At 47.3% G+C, this 24,219-nt stretch overlaps 1 protein-coding gene across 1 annotated transcript in view; it reads left to right on the top strand.

Moving 5' to 3' along the window:
- Positions 1 to 22,897, top strand: part of LOC144095261 (DC-STAMP domain-containing protein 2) — a 66,901-nt gene extending 44,004 nt beyond the window's left edge. Inside the window, exons 8-14 of the mRNA XM_077629041.1 lie at positions 5,786 to 5,885; positions 7,650 to 7,872; positions 9,275 to 9,451; positions 10,636 to 10,873; positions 14,462 to 14,589; positions 20,340 to 20,439; positions 22,735 to 22,897. Of these exons, the coding sequence (XP_077485167.1) occupies positions 5,786 to 5,885; positions 7,650 to 7,872; positions 9,275 to 9,451; positions 10,636 to 10,873; positions 14,462 to 14,589; positions 20,340 to 20,439; positions 22,735 to 22,897 (1,129 nt within the window). The remainder of the gene's footprint in view (positions 1 to 5,785; positions 5,886 to 7,649; positions 7,873 to 9,274; positions 9,452 to 10,635; positions 10,874 to 14,461; positions 14,590 to 20,339; positions 20,440 to 22,734) is intronic.
- The last annotated feature ends 1,322 nt before the right edge of the window (positions 22,898 to 24,219 follow it).

Below are 24,219 nucleotides of genomic sequence, written 5' to 3'. Positions count from 1 at the left end.
ATTGTTCTTCGCTTGTTGCTGTTATTTGAAAAGACAAAGGCACCTGCATCTCGAGCAAGTTCGGCGCTTGGTTGGTTCCCTTTGATCGTGGCGGCTGCTTAGGCTTATTTCTCGCTGTTGCGGCTGATGAGAAAAGTTGCGTGCGGTGTTTTATTTTCGTGATAACCCTTGTTAATCCCGGTGGTGAGTAACTTACGCTGAAAAATCAATCGCTCATGGCAGAGAGCTTGCTTCATATCTGGTGTTCTGCGAAAAAAACCGATATGAAACAAACAAACAAACAAACAAACAAACAAACAAACAAACAAACAAACAAACAAACAAACAAACAAACAAACAAACAAACAAACAAACAAAATAACTAGATAAATAAATAAATAAAAATTGCTAGTTTCGTGTTAGATTCAGAAAAAAAAGAAAAGAAAAGAAAACACGCACGCACACCATGCTTCTATCTTTCTGCTTTTGTAAGAAGCTAAAAAGGGCCGCTAAGACATTTTAGCAACTTACATGTGGCGTAGTCGCGGCATTACGGAGACATGGTCTACAAAGGTGGCGAGGTGGTGGTTCGAGAACGCGCTGCGTAGAATGCGAAACTATACGAAGGGTTTTGTCTGCGTAGTTTGTAGAATCATAATGTTTTGTTCTTGCGGCTATTGCCGAATACAGGTTTGAAAGTTACGTTCATACAATGGGCAGTTGTTGCTTTTCTATGCCCATGGTAGTTGTGTTGTGCGGTGCGCGTCAGGTAAATAATAATATCAGTAATTAGTTTCTAGGAACGGGAAAAGCGCAGTAGCTGTCTGCCTCATTGTGGGCGCCCGAATTGAGCCGTCAGGGCATGGATGAGAAATGGGGTTAAAGGAAGTCGGGAGAAAGAGTCACCGGTACGGAGCTTCCAGCGGATTAATTTCGATCTCCTGGACTTCTTTAACACGTCCTGACATTGGGCAGCACGCGGACGTCTTTTGTACTTGGCCTCCATCGGAATGCGGCCGTACACGTTTTACGTCACCTTGAGATACTTGATTGATTTGACCTCCCTGAACGATGGAATTTTTGAAGGGCGTGCACATTCTGTTGATTGCGTGGAAAGGGCCAGCTGAGCAGAAAGAACGCAACGGCTTCAAAATATTCTGCATTGCGCAAACTGATGTTCAACGTTAGCCACTTCTGCTGAAGCCGATCATGGTCTTGAAGCTTATATTGAAGCGTCTGATAAACGGGTGTTAGCATCCAGTGCCTCGAAATAAGGCTCTTTGGCGCGTCGTTGCTTTGAAGAGGAAGAAAAAATTAAAACGAACCACATTGAACACGCTCTACAGCGCAGCGGATGGGATTCCTGCGAACCATACATTTGCAGTGCTCTATCTTCTCAGTGAACCGCGAAGGCGGAACTAGTGTTTGTTGGTTTCTTTACATCAGCACACAATGTGCTAAATGATAGCCTGGCTTCGATCATCAGCTACAAAGTTGTCAAAATCTTTCTGTGGATAGAGGAGGAGTTTGCTGGCCAGTAATGACAAACAAATTAAGCTGTGCCGATATTTTCTGTGCCTCTGTGAGAGATGTGACATCGCTGTCAAGCCTCGTCTGAAAATTATAGCCCCCGCAAGTGTATGCAATTATCTGTTTTTGTATTCTTTTGTTCAAAAGGGGGGACTTGTGTCTAAATGTCCACTTCTTGGCTCTACATAGTTCCAGTCAGAACCGGTGTGCCCTTGCCCGCCGCGGTGGCTCAGTGGTTATGGCGTTCGGCTGCTGACCCGAAAGACGCGGGTTCGATACCGGCCGCGGCGGTTGCATTTCGATGGAGGCAAAATTCTAGAAGCCCGTGTAATGTGCGATTTCAGTGCATGTTAAAGAACCCCAGGTGGTTCAAATTTTCGGAGCCCTTCACTACGTCGTCCCTCATAGCCTGAGTCGCTTTGGGATGTTAAATCCTCTAAACCGTAAACCACAGCCGGTGTGCCGTGTCGCTAATTCAAATGCTCTTGGCATATATTGTTAGAGTCACAGGGCATCCTTATGGTCCCGTTATGTTCGATGCTGGGGCTTTTCAACAAAGACAGGTGGGCTAGTAGGTGGCTTGTACTGGAATTCATATTGTAACCGCGCAAACAAACAGAAACGTATGAAAGAAGAGTTCACGCCTTGTTCTGTCTCTTCGATATGTCTTTAACTGGTCCATTTTTCAGAGTCGAAGGAAAGGGATGATATTTTGTGAGGATTTTATTTCTGGGTTGCGTTCAGAGACGTGAAAAATTCAACCTGACGTATGCATGATTATGTGTATAGCGATCTAGATCATCTAGCTCTCATTAATGTGCCTGATTTGGGGACTGTATTTAACATTTAAGTGTCGCTACGGTGGAACAATTACCAGCATAGTGCGCAAGGTTAACACTACCTGTAGCATGCAACATCAACTCAACTCAACTTACTCATCAGTTAAAAAGTAGTACAGGCGAGACCGGGCAACGCAGAATTGCTACATTCGGTGATCGACATATTTTACACCCGCCGCGGTGGCTCAGTGGTTAACGCGCTCGGCTACTGAGCCGGAGTTCCCGGGTTCGAAGCCGACCGCAGAGGCCCCGTTTGATAGAGGCGAAACGCAAAATGCGCCCGTGTGCTGTGCGATGTCAGTGCACGTTAAAGATCCCCAGGTAATCGAAATTATCCCGGAGCCCTCCACTACGGCACCTCTTTCTCTCTTTCTTCTTTCACTCCCGCCTGTCCACCAAGAAGTAGTGTTCACGATGAAGTGATATGGTTACCGCACTTTTCATTTCTAGATGATCAACCTTATGCATTTTAGTGCTGGAATTCTTGTGTGGCAGAACATTGTTCTGTGTTATCTCACACTCTATGGTAACTTGGAAGTTGTTCCTGCCGGTAGCTAGTTTTCGACAGCGTGACGGGCAACAAGTGCTATAGGGGCATCGCTTTATGAAGTCAAGATCCTAAATCTTTTTTTTTTCAAGAAAGAAATTATTGAAGCGCCCTTCTGAGCATAGCTTTAGATAAAAAAAAGCCCGAAGGTCATGTTTCTTTTATACCTTAGCTACAGCTATATAGGAGAGAGTGCCCGTTTTTGCAGAAACCGAGGAGGGTGTATATCATTTTTCGTAAAGTGAGTGTATAGGGCGTTTAGAAAACATGAAAATTTCGTGCGCGTGCGCAGTAACTGATATTTTTGTACCGCGTACTCTGCAGCTTGACTACGACGTAGTCAAAGAGGCCCACGCGCGTTTCATATTTTCCTGCGTTACAAGAAATAAAGCAGGAGATGAAAAAGATGGAGAACTAGAAACTGAAAATGTGCTTAGCTGCGCAGTATGTTTCGCACACATGCTTCGCCAACACTGGCTGGCGTCATACTTGATCCTTTCCATAGTGGCCACTCCCACGTTCATGATTTGCTTTCAGCGTAGTTTGTCCACGTTTGTGCTATTACTGGGCTTATTTTAAGTCCAGTGGTTCGGATAACAGGACGGCTAGCTCCGGTAAAGCTTTTAGTGTGGGCGAGAGAGGCAGGCACTGTCTGTATTGTTTCTTTTTCTTCGCCGTACCGGTGTTCCCTTAATGGCTCCATGCGGCGGCCGCGTGCCTGGTTTAATGACCACGGCGCGATTATCACGCCAGATGAAGCGCGTGGTCTTGCCTCTCCTGATCCCGCTGTCCGAGTATCCCGAATCTGAAAGAACTCTCGCCGCTGCGCCGCTAACAGGAACTGACAATGCAGCGTCGTGGCCTGACTCGCTTCCACCCGTCTGCGCGTCCCGCACTCGTGCAGGGCGGCCCTAGAATCTAATTTGACGGCGATGCTTCAAATTCAATCGCCGCACGCTTAGCCCTGCCTGTGTATCCGAGATCATAGGGTCGAACGTATATGCTCTCCATCCACTTAACTTTCTCCCCGTTTTATTTTTCGTTTTATTCCTGGCTTCGTCGTCTGGCATGCGCGTTGTCGCTTCGGGTTTTCCATCACACTGCTATTCTGGCTACTGTTGAACTCGTGCACAGCTCCCTATCCGTAGTTCTTGTTTTGAGCTGTTGTGTTCGTCCGTAGAAATCGCAAAAGATCTTATCGCCATTCATTCGGGTATAGAAGGTTCAATAAAGCGTTTGGCAGATCGATATGCTTGGAATGGAGTGCACATTCAGAGAATTTTAACATTTTTCACTCCATTTGATGATAAGGCGCTTGTGTGACGCCAGAGATAGCGTTTCTTTTCGGGCTGCATCGGCGTTTGTGTATTAATTTTCAGATGCGAAAAAAAAAGTAAACGAGTAAAAGGCTAACTGTAGCAGTCGTGCCGAAGCTATTGTTTCCCGTGTGTGCACCTCTGGCTGCTAGGGCCGATATTGAGTGCGGCGCCTGTTTTTCGGGTCAAATGCTGCGCCGCCCACCGTCGCTCCGTTCATAACGGCAGCTTCAGTCGGACGTAGGGCGGCTTTATCTGAAGCTGGGCGCACTAGGTTATATACTTTCGCGAGCTCAGCGGAAGTATTTCCGCGCAATCAAAAACAAACGGTTTGGGGACGCGATTTCATCAAGTTTTAGCGCATCAACAGGACTGATCTGTGTTGTTTGGGAAAGCCTCTGCTAAGGTGTCTGCAACCAATATCCGCTTCTTTGGCTTACTCCCTTTGTGGCGTTAGACTGTTGAGCATGAGGCAGCGGGTTCGAACAAGGCCGCAGCGCTGAGGAGAAATGTGCATGTGTGTGTGTGTGCGCGCGCGCGCGTGTGTGTGTGTGTGTGTGTGTGTGTGTGTGTGTGTGTGTGTGTGTGTGTGTGTGTGTGTTAATAGTATTGCACACAAACAAAAAAACGAGCAGATATAAATTATTCACAAAATGTTAAAAGAGTTTCATTGACGCTTTCCTCTGAGAACAATGATCTTATACATCGCTCGTTATCAAGTGATTAGCGGTATTATTGCTGCTGACGTTGTTTTTGTGCTGTTTAAGTAATCCAATGGTTAATTTCTGCGTTACGTTGCTGCATGTAATCACTGCACCCGACCTTTTTTATTAGTACTAATCTAGTTATTGATTTGGATGCCATTTTTCTTTATATTGTTTTTTTTTCACGGTGGAACTTACACGGTTTATTATTCCGTTATTTGCTTCTTTTGGCTTGTTTTTGTTTTATCAGTGTATTTGCCAACGCTCTATTATTCCACTCTTCTGCTACCAGGCGACGGGTTAATAATAATAATAATAATAATAATTGGTTTTTTTGGGGAAAGGAAATGGCGCAGTATCTGTCTCATATATCTTTGGACACCTGAACCGCGCCGTAAGGGAAGGGATAAAGGAGGGAGTGAAAGAAGAAAGGAAGAATAGTTGCCGTAGTGGAGGGCTCCGGAATAATATCGACCACCTGGGGATCTTTAGCGTGCACTGACATCGCACAGCACACGGGCGCCTTAGCGGATCAGTAGTCGGAGTTCCCGGGTTCGAACCCGACCGCGGCGGCTGCGTTTTTATGGAGGAAAAACGCTAAGGCGCCCGTGTGCTGTGCGATGTCAGTGCACGTTAAAGATCCCCAGGTGGTCAAAATTGTCAAGCTGCCATCTGCAGTTTTTTTTTTCTGAGACGTTCCCATAGTTCTTTGTATGTTGTTTATGGGAAATCAAAATGATATGATACTGAGTGTGAGATATGATATGAACTGTGGGCATCATGACCTGCGCACAGGCTGTGTGCATGCGCACTGAGTGTGATGAAGTGGCACAATTGGTAACATCATCCTTCTGATCCGCACATGCCCAGGGCGACCCAGTACCATTACCGGTATTTGCGTGAGGACGACTTCGACAACTACTACGTCACCTGGTTAGTGGAGGAGATGGACAAGAGGCGGGCACTCAAGGTGGGCTTCACTGTGCAGTGTTAAACACAGTTGCTCAGCACGCACCCACAGCCGCCATATTTTTGGTAAACTGTGCGTCTATTGTTGTTAAATTACTGTACTTATATCCAAAATGAATTAACCTCGTAATGCCCGGCGTGTCACTTATGACACAGGCTGCAAAAATGCCAGTTTAATTTATGCTTACAGAAGTAGATTCATTCCTCAGAATACTGCGAAAACGTCCTTTTTAAACGCACTTATGCGATGGCATTTAGGTGATCGTCTCACAAAAAATTTCAATCTTCTCTGTACCGATATTTCACGATTGGTGGAGAGGGTCGTGGCGTCATCAGCACCCCCAATGTTTGGAAGTTGGACAACCCACCCGGAATTCCAAAGAACCGCCAAAGTTTTGTAAGTAGGCCCATCCCAGAAAATATATTAAGGTGTATTACGGGGATTAATGGGTGGATTACGGTGAATTAGTGGGTCGGCTTAGTATAATTTCATAGGATAATCCACTGGAAGGTACTGTAACGTCCTAGAAGGTGATGACGCGTGCATATCATAAAAGGGCAGTGGAACCGTTTCTAACCGGAGCTTTGCCGCCAAAATTGCAAGAACATTAGGCACTCGTTGTAGACTCCGTGGCAGGCAACCTAAATGCAATCACATTTTTCTTCTTGAAGAATATATATATATATATATATATATATATATATATATATATATATATATATATATATATATATATATACACACACGAGGGTGGCGCTGGTGAACACTCTCAAGGTTCGCTTACAGGCAAGACTTAAATACCCATGAAAGTAGCAGATTGGACAGCCCTCAGTTGGTAGAGCACCGGACGCGAAATTCGGAGGTCGTGGGTACGGATCCCACCGGCGGCATGGTTGTTTTTTCTGCTGCTTTATAAGTAATTTTCTTTAAACTAATTGATTGGCACTAAAAATAAAAAAAAATAGAAACATTCCCCTATGCACCTTGGTTTCGGTGACTGTTGGCTTCCTTAATATATATATATATATATATATATATATATATATATATATATATATATATATATATATATATATATATATATATATATATATATATATATATATATATATATAATTAAGAAGGCCCCCCAAGTTTTCTGCTAAAGCAAGGTCAAAGTGCCTGCCTAACGCCAGAGATGCACTAGGCCTTTAAGAAGATAACTGCCTACTGCGCTCGTCTGTGTGTTCATTGTTACTTTTCTTCCTTTTGTCCGTTTTAGCTGTTCCACCCAAAATGCAATACCTAACACTAACGACAAAGCAGACTATGGCCGTACTGCTGCATTGGCAGGTGATAGAACAGTTTCATGGTTTGATATTCATTTTTTGTATGCGACTGGGTGCTTGTACACAATTTTATCGTCCTTAGACATTCAGAAATTCAAATAATTTGCTAGTCTCAGTGATGCAATAGTTACGTTTCTTTTTCTAATAACGCTACCCCGTTCTAGACTTCTGCAATGTATGGGCCACTAGGAATGAAGTATTTTAAGTCATTATTTCATTCGACACTTTCGTATCCTGGGCATCAGCATTTTTACAGAAATTATCCGCTTAGTGCTACCGTTTTTTTGAATATGTATGATTCTCGGGATTGATTATTCTTTGGTTATCGCCATGGAAGGAGTGACGAAAGTGGGCCTTTAGTAAACTTCTTTTCCGTCACGGCTGTGCCCCCCCCCCCGTCCTTCTTTGCGCAAGTTTTCCTCCCCCCCACTCGTAGGGCCTGGAGACTCTGCTTCCATTGAAGACCTACGAGCGGCGCAGCTTCGTGGGGCCTTTCTCGGTGCGCATGACACGCCAGGAGATGCAGGACATGTGGGCGCACCTGTGGGCGCTCGCCATCAGCGCCGCCCACACGGCCGTCGCCATGACTCTGGACTACACGCTGTTCCGGCTCATCGCGTTCGTCCGGGCGATGGGCAACATCAACGTCAGCGCCGGACGTGGGCACCCTTTTGCAATTCCCCAACCGGCATGCCGCGTCTACACCACGCCTACGCACACTGCACTCTACACTCTAGACAGAAAGAGTAAAGAGGAAGCAAGCTGTCTTCTAGCGCACTCCCTTTTTATAGAAAGCAGTGCACTAGAATAGTTTACTCTCTTCTTACTCCCATATAGGCGTATTGAGTGGCGGGCTCTGTAAGCGCGTCGGTGATGCGCGTCGTTGGCCTCTGCGTGTGCGAGACAGCTTGTATCTCGGCGTGTGCAGTGTGTGCGGCCTTACCATGTGGCGTGCCAAAGGGGGCCGCCTGTTGCTGTGCGCTCGCTTCGCTGCTGGAGGCCCTGTTTCAGCGAGGGGCAGAAGATGCGATGCGCCGAGCCTGATGTGGGAATAGGGACACGGCAGGTACTGCACAGGATTGCAGTACATGAGTTAAGTGATGGCGCTTCGCCACAAGCTGATGCCTCTTCAAGGTACGCTCTGCTGAGGCTCTGTGCCTAACCCTCGTTGCGTGTCTGACGCTACTTTCACGCTAACCCTTTGTGCACCAGCCGGACACATGTGTCCTACTTGCTTCAAGTGCCGGAAAACAACAACAAAAACAGCAACAAAATACGATGCTGATACGTGCCTTTTTTGCGCTCGGAATGCTACCGAACTATCAGAGAAGCCATTTAGTGTATTTTTATATTTCGCTAATAGTCCTCCTTGGTGTTGCGTGTGTTTTTATAAGTACAGGTGCACTGTTCCACGAGAACTTTCTTTGGCGAAAAAAAAAGAAGAAATGTTAAGTTTTAGAGCCTTTTACATCAGTCAGCTGCCTCATAATATTTATTGAAGCAATCTTCAGTTTTCATACAGCATGTCTAATACATTCAAAAGTTTGACGCAATGAGATGTACCACGTTTGAGGTTTTTTTTACGAATTCATTAGCACAACTGTGCACCCAATTTTTTCTTCAAAATCAGTGCTCGGAAAGGATTGAAAGGGATTTCATTAAATTTCTAGATTGATTCTAAGTACAGTTCTGCCAAATGTATGCCTGTGAGACATGCACACACCTCACGCCTTGTATAGATATACAGCGACCGGCGTCAAGAGCGAACCAAGTCCGCCGCAGATGTTTAATTTCTGGCCTAAAAGCCGATGACGGGTGCAAACGGTGCGGAATCGATTTCCACCGGTGTAAAACCCGCTCGTTCGCTGTTGGTCAATAGGAATACAAGGAGGACTGAGCGCTCGCCTCTCACGTGTCAAAATATCGTTCAATCCGTACAGTCGCATCAAATGTGATCGCCGCAGCATTTCGAGGGCGGCGAATTTCGCACTCGTCACGGAACATCCAGGCATGAATGTATCGCGAGAATTGGCGAGTGTAATGCGTGGCGCTTGGCCGCAGTTCCCACCCAGATGCGGCTGCACGTGCAAGGCCGGGGCCCCGTGGCCGACATGTACCGGCAGGTGGGCGAGTCCCTGAGTCCCTCGCGCCTGCTCGAGTCCACGCTGCCGGCAACCAATGTGCAGAACTGCCTGCTCAGGCCGTACCCGCCGGACGTTGACATGTACCACTGGATCGGTATGCGCTTCATTGTCTCACGTCGGCCTTCAGTCGTGCGTTCTTTTTGGTGCGAAAACACCATTTAACACGATTCCAACCAAAAATGTTGTGTGAATTCACACAAGATTTTTGGTTGGAACCCTCAACCCTCAAGGTCAAGCTTAAGCTTGACCTTGAGGGTGACCTTACTACTTAACACGGTTCCGACCAAGAATCCTGCGGGAAGCTTGACCTTGAGGGCGGCCTTACTTAACATGGTTCCGGCCAAGAATCTTGTGGGAGAAGCTTGACCTTGAGGGTTACTTTGGCCAACCTGGAGAAATAAAATAAACACTGTAGCGACTGAGTTTCGAACCCGTGGCGGGGCCGAACAGATCAGCTTCGCTGGCCACTGCTCGAGAGCACTATAGGCTATCGCCACAGCCGAACATGCCTGGTGTTGAACTAAACACAAGCTAAACACAAAGCAAAGCCATGAGCCAACCAGGCTACACACATGGTTGAGAGGTTCGTGTCGTCATAAACACCACGTGACCACCAGCGGACCAATAATAGGGCAGGGCCAAATTTGAAAACCTGAGGACCCCCAAAATTTGGAGGTTGGCCCACCCCTCCAAAATTCCAAAGGACCCTCAAAATTTTTGTCATCAACTTCAACAATGTGTATTGGGTCAGTGCTCCATCCCACGAAACCTGGGACCCGCTGTGGCAGCATGTGGTCGAGCAGCGGCTGGGGATTGTAGCTGAGTTGTAGTGCAGATACGCAAGAAACTGAAATTGAGGAAATTACGGAAAATTTTGTCGCAAGAAGAATATTAGACACTCATTGTAGACGCAATAGCAGGGAACATAAATGCTGTCGCATTTTCTTATTTAAGAATGTGGCCCCCAAGTTTTTTGTGGGTTACTCAACCTGTTAAGGCTGTCGTCCAGACTTCTACCGTTATCAGGCGCTTGAAACATCTGCGTTCCCTGTTTTGACCGTCATCATCCTAATCATCAGAACCAAGTTGTCGGCGTAAACGATGCACGAATAATGCACCAGAGAAGGCAGCCACAGGGCAGCATAATGCCCTCGCGTGGCGTTCTTCGGGCTACGAATGAATAAGTGATCGGGGCGACGAATTCTCCCGCCGCCGGATGTTCTCGCGCTTCTGTGTGTACATACACGGGTCCCTAAAAGGCTCACGCACCCGTCGCAGGCATGGTGTACCTGCTGGGCGTGGCCGTGATCGTGGGCCAGACGTACGGCCTGCGTCTGCGGCACGTGGTGGCGGCCGCCTTCTACCCGCACCGGGAGCGCGCCCGGGCAGCCTGGCTGCACGCGCACGTGCTCTCGCTGCGCACCGGCTGGCTGACGGGGGCGCGCAGGGCGCTGCGGCTTCGCTGGGACGCCGCCGAGGAAAGGGCGCCGGGCCTCGTGGACTTGCTGCTCGCGAGGTGCGTTTCTCACTTTGCCTGCGCTGGTGCCACTTTAAAATTCGTCTTCTCCAGTGTTCATTAAAGGGCCCCCTAACCATTTTCAATCATAGCGCTGAACCAGTCTAGGCGGCTCAGCGTTCGGCTGCTGACCCCGAAGTCGCAGGATCGAATCTCGGCCGAGGCGTTCGCATTTCCATGGGGGCGAGATGTATGGGAGGGCACACGGGCCGGACGAATGAGGCGTACGCGCCGATGTGAAACGCAGGAAGAGAGCGCTTTTTTTCTGTTGTGAGTTCGTTATCGAGTATTCCCCTGCATCGTAATGGTGTACCACTGATTCTCACGCACGAAGAACGAGATCAATCAATCAATCAATCAATCAATCAATCAATCAATCAATCAATCAATCAATCAATCAATCGCCGCCGCGGTGTCTGAATGGGTACGGCGCTCGGCTGCTGGCCCGAAAGACGCTGGTTCGATCCCGGCCGCGGCGGTCGAATTTCGATGGAGGCGAAATTCTAGAGGCCCGTGTACTGTGCGTGGTCAGTGCACGTTAAACAACCCCAGGTGGTCGAAATTCCCGGAGCCCTTCACTACGGCATCTCTCATAGCCTGAGTCGCTTTGGGACGTTAAACCCCCTTAAACCAAACCAAACCAAACCAAATCAATCAATCAATCAATCAATCAATCAATCAATCAATCAATCAATCAATCAATCAATCAATGGTCTCATACTTATGGGCAGCGAAGCGGTGCTCAGAAGTGACAAGCGGCCGGTCGCTGTCGCGGCGCCATGCACTCGAGGACGCCGGTCGCAGCGTGCGCGGCCATTCTACCGCTGCGCTCATGGGAAAGGCACCACGCTACAGCGGCGAGGAAAGAAGATCGTGGCGTATCGATACGCCGCCGGTGGGCAGCGAGTCAAGTTTGGCACGATCACGACAGTGCACACTCGGCTCGATCACCATTCTTGCGCAAAGAGCGCCTTCGTAAGGCGCTCCTTGCGGAAGAATGGTGAGTACATCTTCTAGGTTTTAAGGCTTAGCAAAAGTTGATGCTGAAGCGCATGACATTAAAACAGCCGCACATCACGCGAATAATAGCAGTACGTGCTCTAAATCGTGACTGGGCTACTTACCGGTCGCTGCTACATTTTTATGTATAAACCACGTATTAGGTAGGCCGATGCAGTTGTAGCGGTAGTGCAGTAGATAGCGTGCCCAGCTCCCAACCTATGAGATAGTGGTTCAATTCCCACCGCCGGCACGCAGTTTCAGTGCGAGAGCGCTACTTCACGAGTTCAAACGTAACCTAGAATATTGTGTCGTCCCGAACCTTGAGGGTGCAGAAATAAAATAAATATTGCCGCAACTGGGTTTCGAACCCACGGCGGCGCGAACAGATCAGCTTCGCTGGCCGCTGCACGAGAGCACGATGCCACAGCCGATCGCGCCTCGTGTTAGACAGCAACACACTCTCACCCTGTGCATTGCACATCATCGTCTTCATCAACTTCCATCTGCGGCGCGAACAGATCAGATCAGCTTAACCTCTACCAGAGCTTAACGTGAGTCTAATATCGTCGCCAGACGTGCCGACGACCCAGCAAAGCCAAACCATGAGCCAATCAGGCTAAACGCACGCTTTCGCACGTCTACTTGATTGACTACGTTAATACCCTGCCATTTTTAAAGCGAAACCGTTACTGTCCTAGCGGCGTCGATTTCGCCGAGGGTTGCAGCTTGACCATGAACGTCCTTGCTGCGCCGCTGCCATAGAAACGCATCACGTGGCCGCACCGCAGAGCCTAGTCTTCGCCGTCACTGCGCCGGGGCTCCACAGCCGCGGAGCGGATGCTGCCTGACCACGTGATCTAGCCGAACAGACGCGGCTTGGCGTCTTTAACGTTGAGTGTGTTCCGCACACTGGATAGGCAGCGCGCCCGCCTTGCCACCCTGGCAGGCGGCAGTTAATGGTTGATCGCGAGAGGTTGGCCACCCTATGAACAATGCGGCCTATTGCTGCATGCAGTGCCGCGTGTCTGCCACAACGCATGCAGCCCATATTTCTCTCTCACCGCCACCACGTACCTCAAAGCGCGATTGATGTGTCTAATGACCCAGGGAGTCAGTTATGTGCCCTCCGTTTCCTCAATATCAATGGCGTCTAGAACGTTCTCATCGCCACCGCCAATGAACACATTGAACGGCGACAGCTTTCGCTTTGTATATCCTGGATTAGCTGAGCTAATCCACACTCATTTTTTTTCCCTCTCAGCTGTTGCTCTCTAGGGATGAGCGGTTGCACCCCTACGTTGCTCCCTCCGGACGCACAGTTCAGCCCGATGTGTCGTGGCTAGACTAACGGCTAACCGCTCAGTCTCGACAAGGACTAATGGTTTCGGCAACGCAGTTCATCTCCGAAAGGACTAACCTTTGATCCTAAGGGACGAAAAAACGCATAGCCCGGAACTAGCAACATGCGACTTCTGGCTGTTCCCGAAGCTGAAGGAACATTTGAAGCGTAGGAGCTTTTTGTTAGACGAGGAGAACGCCAATGCAGCGCGTCGCTTGTGCTCTTCAGCAGCTGGGCTCATTTTCTTGCGTCTTTGTATGTATTCTTCGTGCTTTAAGAATCATGACAAATTAACTGGCCCGCACCTGTATTAAAACACGGCGAAGTATTCTCGAAACTGCTAGCCGAGAGCTCCCCAAAAAATGGTTGCTACGAAATGTTATTATCCCTCGTACCGGCATGACGAGCTACTGGTCTTGCGTGGTCCGCTGCTTCTCCGGCCGATCTGTTTTGCAGTATTCTGTGAGTATACTGTTCTTGCCGCGCTATACCTCTTCAGGACTTAATTCAAGAAACTGTCTGATATTCGAGCAATGCTTATAAAGCCCTCATGAGTAAGCAGCTTGCTTTCTCGGCCGAACGTATTCCCGTCCTCGGCGCTTCCAAAGCTCCCGCACAAGAAAACGAAGGAAAGGGAAAGAAAGGAATATTCTGAGCGCGAAACATTCAGCCAACCCACTGCGTCTGGGTGAGCACTGCTGTTCCCAGGAATACATTTTAGCAAGGTTAGCAGTTTAATTTTTGTGCTTTTTATTCGTCCGTTTCCGCACGCACGCACGCGCGAATAGAAGCACAGCTCTTTTTCTCAAGAAAGAAAGAGTTGTACTGTATGAAAAAATAGATAGCTTGGCCTCAGGTAGGCTGTTTTAATGGGTGTTGGGGAAGGGTAAGTGGTAGGGGGGCTAATGGTTAACGATGACAGTAGAGAGGAAGAATGGGTGCAGTCGGCACACAAGCTAATGAGGCGGAGGGGGGGGGGGGGAGATCAAGCATCGTTTCGCTTAAAAACTAAAGCAAGCTAACAAACGAGAAAGCAAGGCAAAGGGGAGTTGGCAGGTAGATTTAAAGTCCGGCCTCGGACCTAATACAGCGTCCCCAGTTTCCGTAATCATCTCAGAGTTTGCAATATGCGTCTAGAAGCGCCCTTGGGAATTGAGTCGACGTAATGAAACGTCCCCGGGTAAATACAGACCCCATTTCCAGGACGTAGCTCTAAACCTGGTTTTCTCCCATTATCTTCGGCGCAGAGCACCTCTTGTCCGAAGAGCTCTGAGCCTCCTCGGGATTCGTCGAAAACACTGCCTTTCCTGCGGTGTCTCTGGGGCCATGGACGACGAGGAAGCGTTCCGGCGATGTGCAACCCCGACCTGCCGAGGTCAGTCCCTTTGCCCGGATTTCAGCTCGTGTAGGATTTCTTGTGCCGGATTCCTTCCGGTGGAATCTCTGGTTCTTGCTGTCTTCATCAGGAGCAACAATGCACTAAGTGCTTCCGGGTGCGTTTGTTTGCGAGTGAGCTTGGATACCACTGGCTTTACAAGTAAGCGGAGTATGTCTATGACGCAAAAAGGGCGCTCACGCGTGGCGCTATGAAATTTAAGAGGCATACTGCGCGTTCAGTGTGAGCACTCAAGTTCCACTTTTGTCCTCCAACATGCAACGGCCCCGACCTCTCTATACCGCAGACACCAGCGCACCTTTTCCTTCTGCTTGCGAAGCGACAGTCTATTAAGAGCGTAGGAAAAAGAAATAGTGCTGAGAGAATGGTACGAAGGTTAACTGTGCGTGCCTTCGATAAGCTGATGTGTCAGCTCTACATGCCATGGGCAAACTTCGGAGTCACAGAATTGCTGTTATTGCGTCTACAGCAATAGCTTGGATACGTGTTCAAACAGTCATTAGCTGAACTTACTTCTAATGGAGTCAGACTGCAATAAAATGGTCTTGTCGTAATGTTTTCTGGTAGGAACGAGGGATAACCGGCTATTCATGGCCCTCTGCGAGCAAATGAGGTCACCTATGTAAGGTGACATGTGACGCAGACTCACGCCTCTGACAGGTCTGCCGGCTGCATCTCATCTCAGAGTATCTACACGCTTACCGGTGTTTTAGCGGTTGCATGGGCACGGGCGAGAAAGTTAAAGAGCTCTTAATGTTTTTTGGTGCGATGCTAACGAGTTATCGAACAAAAGGTTACAGACTGAAAGAAAGAGAAAGAAAAGAAAGAGGGAAGGAACCAAGAAAGAAAGCAAAGAAGACGAAGGCCGGACCGACGCAGAAAATTGGGCTAGTTGGATAGCATTCAACGAGATTGGACATACAGTGCTTAGAACGCGAAAAAAAAAATAAACGTAGGACATACGTCGGCACTTTCTGTACGGCGAGGGGATTGCTCAGGGCGAAAGAAAACATCATTGCTTTGCAAAACAGGGCCAAAAAAAAAAAACAAGGCCTTGTTTAGCAAGTAGACTAATCAAAGGTGGCATCTGGACTAGTTGGATTGCACTGAGTAGAAATAGAAATACGCTTGCAGAGTTCACGGGAAAAATAATAAAGAAAGATAATAAGGAAGTACACCACATGCATTGGCTAGTTTGACCTTATATTAATTTAGCGAAAGCATAGTTGCAGTGGAGTGCTAGGCAAAACACAAAAAATTAAAAATAAGCACAGGACACTGTCTAGCCTACGCCCTGTTTTTCTAAAAGCTTTACTCAATGCATTCGAACCAAGCAGCGTATATATTGTGCTCCTTTCTTCCCATAAGCCCCGCGAGTGTGTTTCAGCTCAGAAATATGGACGGACATGCAGGCAGGTAAAGAAAGCAAGAAAGGAAGAAAGAAAGAATTGAGAAAGAAAAAGCGGGAAGAGTGGAGTGGCCTCAGGAGTGCTATCGGTTGTTTCTTGAGCTCCCCCCCCCCCCCCCCCAAAAAAAAAAAAAATTGCTTGTTCAGATTTGCTAAAATGAATTAACCTTTTTCTGACCTAGATATGTCTTTTTCTTAGCGGTGTTGTATGGTCCTCAGGTGGTAGAGGATGAAAGTTGAAACAGATTTAAAAAGAAAAAAAAAACGTTTTTGGACAAAGCACGTTCTGGGAACTAGAAAGACACCTAATCAATTGAAGAAAAGCAAGGTTCGGGCTCAAATTTAGTGCCCAGGTAGGGCACTAGCTAATTATAGAACGTTGAGTTGTAAATATAAAAAATACGATCTTCAGACTGAAATTTTACGCGTTTATTTTTCCATTGCAACAAGAGATAGCAAATAAAACTAGGTAAAACAATAATTTTAGATGTTTGTTTTTTAAGTAAAATAAATGCCAGCAATGTGAGCTTTCGTCATCAAGGGCGCCAGACGAGTTATCAATAGCGACTGGTATAAAAGAAGATTAATTCAGCCTATCTGGGTCATTGAGCAGCAGAAGTGCAATACGCGGCACCAGAGAACTACGGCGGAACGCCAGGTTTTTATTTGCTTTTTACAGTCGCGCTTTCTGCGCTTGTGCAATAGCACGGCTGCTATTTCGATAAAAGCTTCTCTGCGTGTAGCGACTGCTGCACAGGGGGAACTCCTAAATTGACTTTTCTAATAATAACTCTGGATTGATTTCGTAAAGTTTTATCTTCAGTGCTCACTTATCGTAGTAGCGAGTGTGGTTTCAAAGCAAGAGCGAAATAACTTCGCTCGTAACATCATTTCATCGGCAACTGAAGGACATGCTACTGCCAAATCTGCTGCTCTTGCTGAACGTGGTCTCCTACCCACGAGTCAATTACATCCTCTTGCGATTGCTTTATGACATCCAGTTTTGCGAGCTTTAGTGTCGGCTACCGAGCAAGCACCGAAAATGTGAGAATGAATAGGTCGGACCAAAAAGGCCTGCAAATTCACTGGTTTCGTATTTCTTCGTCTGCGTAGTACGCTTCTCGGAACTCTTAACTTAGCTATTGAGGATCCCGACGGAACGGTGTACACTACGAGACAGGGATATACGAAGCCGGCCCGGAAGCTATTCGACAATATATAACATTTCAAAAGCCTGCGGCTTGCATCTCATTTGAAGTTTTCCAGAAGAAACCCACTGCGTATGCGTGATTCACCGCTCTCAATTTCGTCTGCTTGATCGACAGGAAGGCGCCAGTGAATGATATAGTGAGCACAGTCGACGTCGCAATCAGAATGACGTGTGTGATTCGTTCAGTGCTTTACTTCCAGCTTGTACTTTCGTTTCAAGATATTGTTCAATGATTCTTAAGCTTTAGTAAAGATTTTGGACGCCGGATTAGGTATGACGAATGAGACATCGACGGGGATATTCAGCGTTGTGGCTTGGAATTACGAAACCTTGAGATAACGCTCGAGACTAGTAGGGCTCCTGATTAACTGCCAGACGGTCCTCAGCGGCCTGAATAAACTTGCAAGTCCAACGTCTCAGCGCATCAACTAATGAATAGCGCTTGAAAAACTTCGGGTGAAGTATACAGGGTGTTTCACCTAAGACTTTACACAATTTTTGCTCCTTGATTTAGAACAGCGCTTTTTTTCGGCATAGCACTGTCTGCGTTGTAGTTATCAGAATACAGCTAAGACGTGCTAACTAGCAGGCTGGTTAACTAGTATCGAATAGTTAAATTTAGCTATCATTGATAGGCTCCTTGATTATTGAGAGGCATGTAGCCCAGCGTTAGTAATATCCGTGTCAGCTTTGGAATTTCGAAAATGGGGTTACCCTCGGCGTTATGGCTTCACAAATTCTGACTACATCGCGCCAAAATACACGTGCTTTCGAAAACGGGGTTACCCTCGGCGTTATGGCTTCACAAATTCTGACTACATCGCGCCAAAATACACGTGCTTTCGAGGAGGTTGCAGACAGAGCAACCTCTCCAGTGCAGCGTCGAGGGTAACCGCGTTTTCGAGGTCCTAAAAAGTTATATAGGTATTGCTTACGGTTGGTTACACTGCTCTCAATAATTAAGGAGCCTAACAATAATAGTTAAAAAGCTGACTATTCGATATTAGTTAACAAACCTGCTACTTAGCATGTCTTAGTTGTATTCTGATGTACTACACCGCTGCCAATGTTATGTCGAAAAACGCGCTGTTCTAACTCAGAAAGCCTATTTTTAAAATTGTGTAAAATCTTGGGTGAAACACCCTGTACATTATTACCGTATGGCTCACCTCACGATCTAAGGAAGACTTATGCGTCACCAAAACTCGAGGTTTCTGACTGCGTGTCTTGAATTTCTTTAACCACATGTTAACCACCGGACAACGGAGGTACCAAGCCACCTGTGAATACTGCGAAGAAAAACTTGACATGTGTGTCTGAAGTGAACATCCACGCCTCTCACCACAACGGAAGGTGTGTAGTAAGGTGTGTCTAAGAATAAGACTAAATCATGAAATTGGTTAATTTCTCGTGTCCATGCATTGTAGACGTTATTAGGCCTTATTAGCATAGACGCATAGAAATCGAGAAAGGATCGAGCACCACTTTTGTGGCTTTTTCCTTGTCTCAGCCATTCGGCGCCGAACTATTCCTCCCGGCTTTACTCAGTTTAGCTACAATAGTGCGTACGTCAAAGCATCCAAGTGCATTAACCATACTATTATTTGGTACATGACCCCTCCTTTTCGTAATGGCGGTAAAAATCCTGATGCAGAAACCTTCATCACAAAGGACAGCGGTGAAGGCGCTCCCGAAGTTCTTAAAGGACTCGCGGTTGAGTTCCTGACTATAAACTTTAAGCTTCAAGTGTGCGCCCTCTGTACCCTTGTCATAGTGGTCGATGGACACGTGAAGAACTCATTTCTTTGCCGCTCTTTCTTTCATTTTTTCTCCCTTTGTTCTCCTCACCACGTGTAGGGTAGCCTATTGGGCATCGCCTGGTGAACCTTCTCCGCCTTTCCGTCTTTTTGTCTATCTCCCCCTGCGCGTGGGAACAGTCTTGTCTTTATGCACGCCACGTTTTTTCGGAACACTGTGCGTGCTGTTTAATAACTTGAGTCAGGGTGAGACTTGGTTTTGTAAAAAAACAAAAACAATTTTTACATATTGTGACCCGCTGATAGAGCTTTTCTTAAGATTTCCAAAAATATATTGCAGTTGCCCATTTCCGTCTTCAAAAATGTTTTTTTATCCTTTTCCATTTTCAAGTCAAGAAGAAAAGGGGAAGTTTGCAGAGGATTTATATATATTTTCTCACCCCATTTTGATTTGTAAAAATAAAATCGATTTACAGATTTGCCATCCTTCTGATGGAGCATTTATTTAGCTTTTATAAAATATATTACTCTTGAGTTTTCACAGCTGAATGGTGCTTTTTTAAGCCTTTTTCGTCTTAGGAGAGGGAATTTGGGGTTTTTCAGGTGGGAATTCGCAGAGGCTTTAGTTCCGCTTTTCTCGAAGCAGCATTTTTGGAGATTAATTTGCCTTTTTCTCAGGAACTGTTAGGCGTATTAGGCGTAAGCAAACAAATTTTATACAGATTTCAGTCAATGCACTTTACATGACTGGAATTTGTATTACGACTAAAAAAGTATCATTGACGGGTAGAAATTTTATTGCGCCGTGAAAACAAAATATTAATCTATTTTCTACCTAATGCGCATAATTCTCGTCCCAGCTGTGTGCAACAATGGTTTCTACTCGTACAAAATTTCTGGACCCTGCATCTGGTAGATTTTATGAAAAAACGAAGCAATAGTGAGAAACAACAACAAAAGTCTTGCTCTCTCTAAATATCTAAGCCAAGGCCATCTATTGATCTGACGAAGCTGCGGGCACGACAAATAAATAAATTTGCCCACCAGTTCTGATATGACCAGTTTTAATTGCATATGCAAGCTCTTACATTGTTAATTTTTTTATATTTAACCGCGCGTTACATAAACTTCGGCAATGAAGGTTTTAGGCCAAACGTGATTGCTGCGTTGCCCGACACGTCAACATTGCAGCTTCTCTTCAGATGTTGCAAGCGCAGGCGACCTTGTGCGGCATGCAGCCAAGGTCATCTATTTATCCGTCAAGGTCAGGGGCACGACAAGTAAACAAATTCGCCCATCAGATCCTATATGAGGAGCTTTAACTGCATCGAGAGGACGCCGGCCTCTTTCGCAGCGGTGTACTGCGTGGAGTGTTTCGAGGAGCTCGAGAATCGGTGCACGGTCTGCCTCAACCCGGCGGACTACGGAGACCTGTCCGACGTCAGCGAGGAAAAGTGAGCGCGCTCTCCAGATGGTGCTCACACTAGAGACATAGCGCGTACCGCCCCTGCTACCCCGCACAGCTTCTGCGCCTGCGCAGTTCTCTCCGACGGCACTAGATGGCGCCACGTGCCGGCCAGCTGCGCGCACGCCTGCCGCGTCGAGACCAATCAGCATGTACACACTGGCGCCACGCGGTAGGCGGTAGCGGTGACTGTACACGATATACTAAATGTCCTAGTAGTAGCACACCATTTCTGCTTGTAACCGCTGGTGTATACTACAGGTGGAAGCGTACAACAGTTTACATGAACAAAAATAAAACATTTCACTGAGAAGACATCGCGTGGACTCTATCTTGAGAGAAACTTCGCACAAACTAAGACGCTGATTGTCGACTGAGTTATTGACGAACAGAAGTGACTCAAAGAAAACGCTGAAAGAGAGAAAACAAGCCGCGAAATCACAGCACGTGACAACAAAAACTAATCTAAGTGTGACACGACCTCTATCGCGCTGTTTGAGTGGCCTCTAACGCCCAACCCGGGAAGGCCGGAGCATGTGGTGCAGAATGGGCCGTTATCGGCGTTAACAGGAGCGACCATGTTCAATAAATTTGTTCATTTACAAGACAACGGGACGCTATGTGCTCATACTTAAAGAAGACTGCAGCATCGTCTTGGCGACAAAAAAAAAAAAACAGCAGTTTATATTCGAGAAGGTTTTCATAATGAAAGTCTGTGCAATCTTCGGATGCTGGCCGGTTGTTCACTAAACCCAAGTGGAATGCTTGCTGGAGAGGCCTGTCTGTGAGACCTGTTTGTGAAAATCTGTCGCTCTAGAATTCTGTTTTGCTATCCTTTGAAAAACCGGCGTAATCCACTTTCTGAAATGTTTGACCTCAAAGTGCCGACACCATCAGAAGAGGTGGAGATCTGATGATCCTTGCAATTTTTGCATAGTAAAGCCATCATTTCATCTCAAACGAAATGCGTCAGTTTCCCTGCCAACGTTATGATCTGTTTATAGAACCAGGTACAATAAACTCTCGCCGAAAAAGCGGCCCGCTCTCCAGAAATGTTGGCTGACAGCAGCAAGCGTTCAGAAAGCCTTCGGCGTCCACGTTACTTCAGTGCGTTCGATAGATTAAATAGAAGGCAGTGTTCTTTTGCTTGAACTTGGGCAAGTTACATACAAAGGGAGTGATGGAGATTTATGAAACTTGCTAGAGTTATAAAAGAGTAAATATCTCAACGAGTTCAGAAAGTTGTGTTTTTACCAGCTCCTGCCTGGGAGCGATTTTTAAATAACTCTTGAAGGGCAGGTAACTGAACGAATGATTTTTTTTGAGCAAACATAGGATACCGCAAATGCTTGGTATGTCTTTCGAACATGGTTCTTTTTGTATGTCTCATTTTTAGCAGCGAAAAGTTTGTATAAGTTCAACAGTTCTCTTAAGGCTGTTTCCGGTTTATCGAATGAAAAGGTATACGAAGCTCCGGTGTGAAATGACGCTTGCACTTGCGCATGTCTTTGGCTTTCGATTCGACAGAGCGAAGTGTTCCTGTTAGCGGTAATACATGCAACGAATTTGCTACGGACGACATTGCGTGCAGTCGTTTGGAAAAGTCTCGGCTGTTCTGGGAAAGAAGAAGAAAATAAGAAATAAACAAACATGGGCCTGGCTGACGACGCACGCCATGATGCATTTGCTTCAAGCGCGAGTTAGCACGCATACTAAGACGCGCAGGGTAGAGCTGACTTCCGCAGATGATCTTAAAATTCTTGCGAGCGCCTAGATTGTCTGATATTAAGACTCAGCGAGTCAGAAAATCAAAATCAAAGTGGTGGGTGGCGGAGGGATAGCTATGGAAGAGGTAGCGTGAGAAGGCAGAGAAGTGCGCGCAGCGCTTGCAAAGAGAACAACCTGCAACGTGCCAAGACGCGAACATCTTCCGCAGAAAGTTGTGAGATAACTCGAGTGATGAAGTGACCTCATTCAAGACTGGGATTATGCTAATGTGAGAGGCGAAATATTAAAGCCCCCTTCCCAGGAAGCCCGTGTTAGCCGGCTGGCGTGCCATCTTAAAAGCATTCTTATTTTAGTGCACCACCTTCGAGTCTAATAAATTGCAGCTCCAGTCTCCGCGATTCTTCCGCGCGCGGGAGAGATTTGTGATACGTTTCATTTCACTTTTTTTTGCATTATTTTGCTACGTTCCTTCACGTTGTTTGAGTCTATGTAATCCTAGACTCCCGCCGCGGTGGCCGTAGTGTCTCGTCACATTATAGCGTTTCCGACTTTCCAGGGACTCGAGCGACGTCGATTGCGATGGGGCTGAGTCGAGCGAGTCCGAGGAGTTCGAGACGATGCGTGACGTCCTTCGAAGGAAGTGTGCTGCTTCCGCACGCGAGGCGAGGAGCTCGTCGTTCTCGCAAACACCGCACTCGTCGCAGTTTCTGGAAGTCTGAAGATTTGTTACGCGCTGGATACTCTGCTAACGCGGGAGAGCAGACATGCAGATGTGGCTTTGTTTCGCGATATAAACTCTACTCTGCACACTTGCGCCTTTGCGAAGTCAAAGCAACAATCTAGTTGTGTGTGAAAAATAACAAAAATGTTAGAGTAAGTGCAAGACCATTTGTTATGTGTAGTAGAGTAGAATAGCAAGATGGTTAGAGTAAGTACGATACCATTTGTTATGTGTAGTAGAGTAGACGGTGGGAAATGTCTAAAAACAGGCTGGGTGGGCTAGCTAGTACCTCGCTAGAACAGAAAACAGCAAATGGCTTCAGGTTATTTCTGATCATGAATGACAGTTTACCAACATGCCTGAAGAGTAAAGTATACAACAGCTGTATAAAGGCGCGCTCACGTTAGCGGGAAAACGCGCAACGCTGGACGTTTTCCGCGTGCCGCTTCCCGCGCAAGCCGGTTTTTCTCCCGCGGACAGCCTGCTCTGCCGTCCCGCGGAGCGATGGGTTCGGTACCTGTTTTTCCCGTGCCGGTGACCAGAACAGCCAATGGGCGCCGACCGTGAACCGTGACGTCGGTCCCAGTTCAGTGACCCCGTCGGCGGAGGCGGAGGCTGCGCGCGTCCGGCCGGGCACTCGGCGGCTGCTTTGCCAGGGCGACGGGAGGGGAGCTAGCAGGGTGCGCTTTCCAGTCTTCTCTAGTGTCACGTGACTATCCCCTTCTCTTTCTGCTCGTTCGGGTCCTCCCTCAGCGCCTCCTCTCTCCACATTCCAAGACAACCGCAGCGAGAAAACGCGCGCAGTGTGAGCGTCATTCTGAGGAGCTGCGAGGCAGCGTCGACGTTGACGCTGTGCCGGCGCGGGAAGCTTCCCGCTAGTGTGAGCGCGCCTTAATACCTGTACTTACCTATGGGGCAGAAACGTGGAGGCTAGCGAAAAGGGTTCAGCTTAAGTAAGGACAACGCAGCGAGCCATGGAAAGAAAAATGATAGGTGTAACGTTAAGGACCAGGAGGAGGGCAGAGTGGGTGAGGGAACAAACGCAGGTTAATAGCATCCTAGTCGAAATTAAGAGTAAGATATGGGGTTGGGCAGGGCATGTAATGCGAAGGCAAGTTAACCGCTGGTCCTTAAGGGTAACTGAGTGGATTCCATGAGAAGGCAAGCGTAGCAGGGGGCGGCAAAAGGTTAGGTGGGCGGATGAGGTTAAGAAGTTTGCGGGCATAGGGTGGGCGCAGCTTGCGAAAGAGAGGGCTAATTGGAGAGACATGGGAGAGGCATTTGCCCTGCAGTGGGCGTAGTCAGGCTGATGATGATGAT

The sequence above is a fragment of the Amblyomma americanum genome, chromosome 6 (assembly GCF_052857255.1).
Source record: "Amblyomma americanum isolate KBUSLIRL-KWMA chromosome 6, ASM5285725v1, whole genome shotgun sequence".
NCBI classification, from domain to species: domain Eukaryota; kingdom Metazoa; phylum Arthropoda; class Arachnida; order Ixodida; family Ixodidae; genus Amblyomma; species Amblyomma americanum.
The sequence above is the reverse complement of the archived record's forward strand: the minus strand, read 5'-3'. Positions and strand labels throughout refer to the sequence as shown.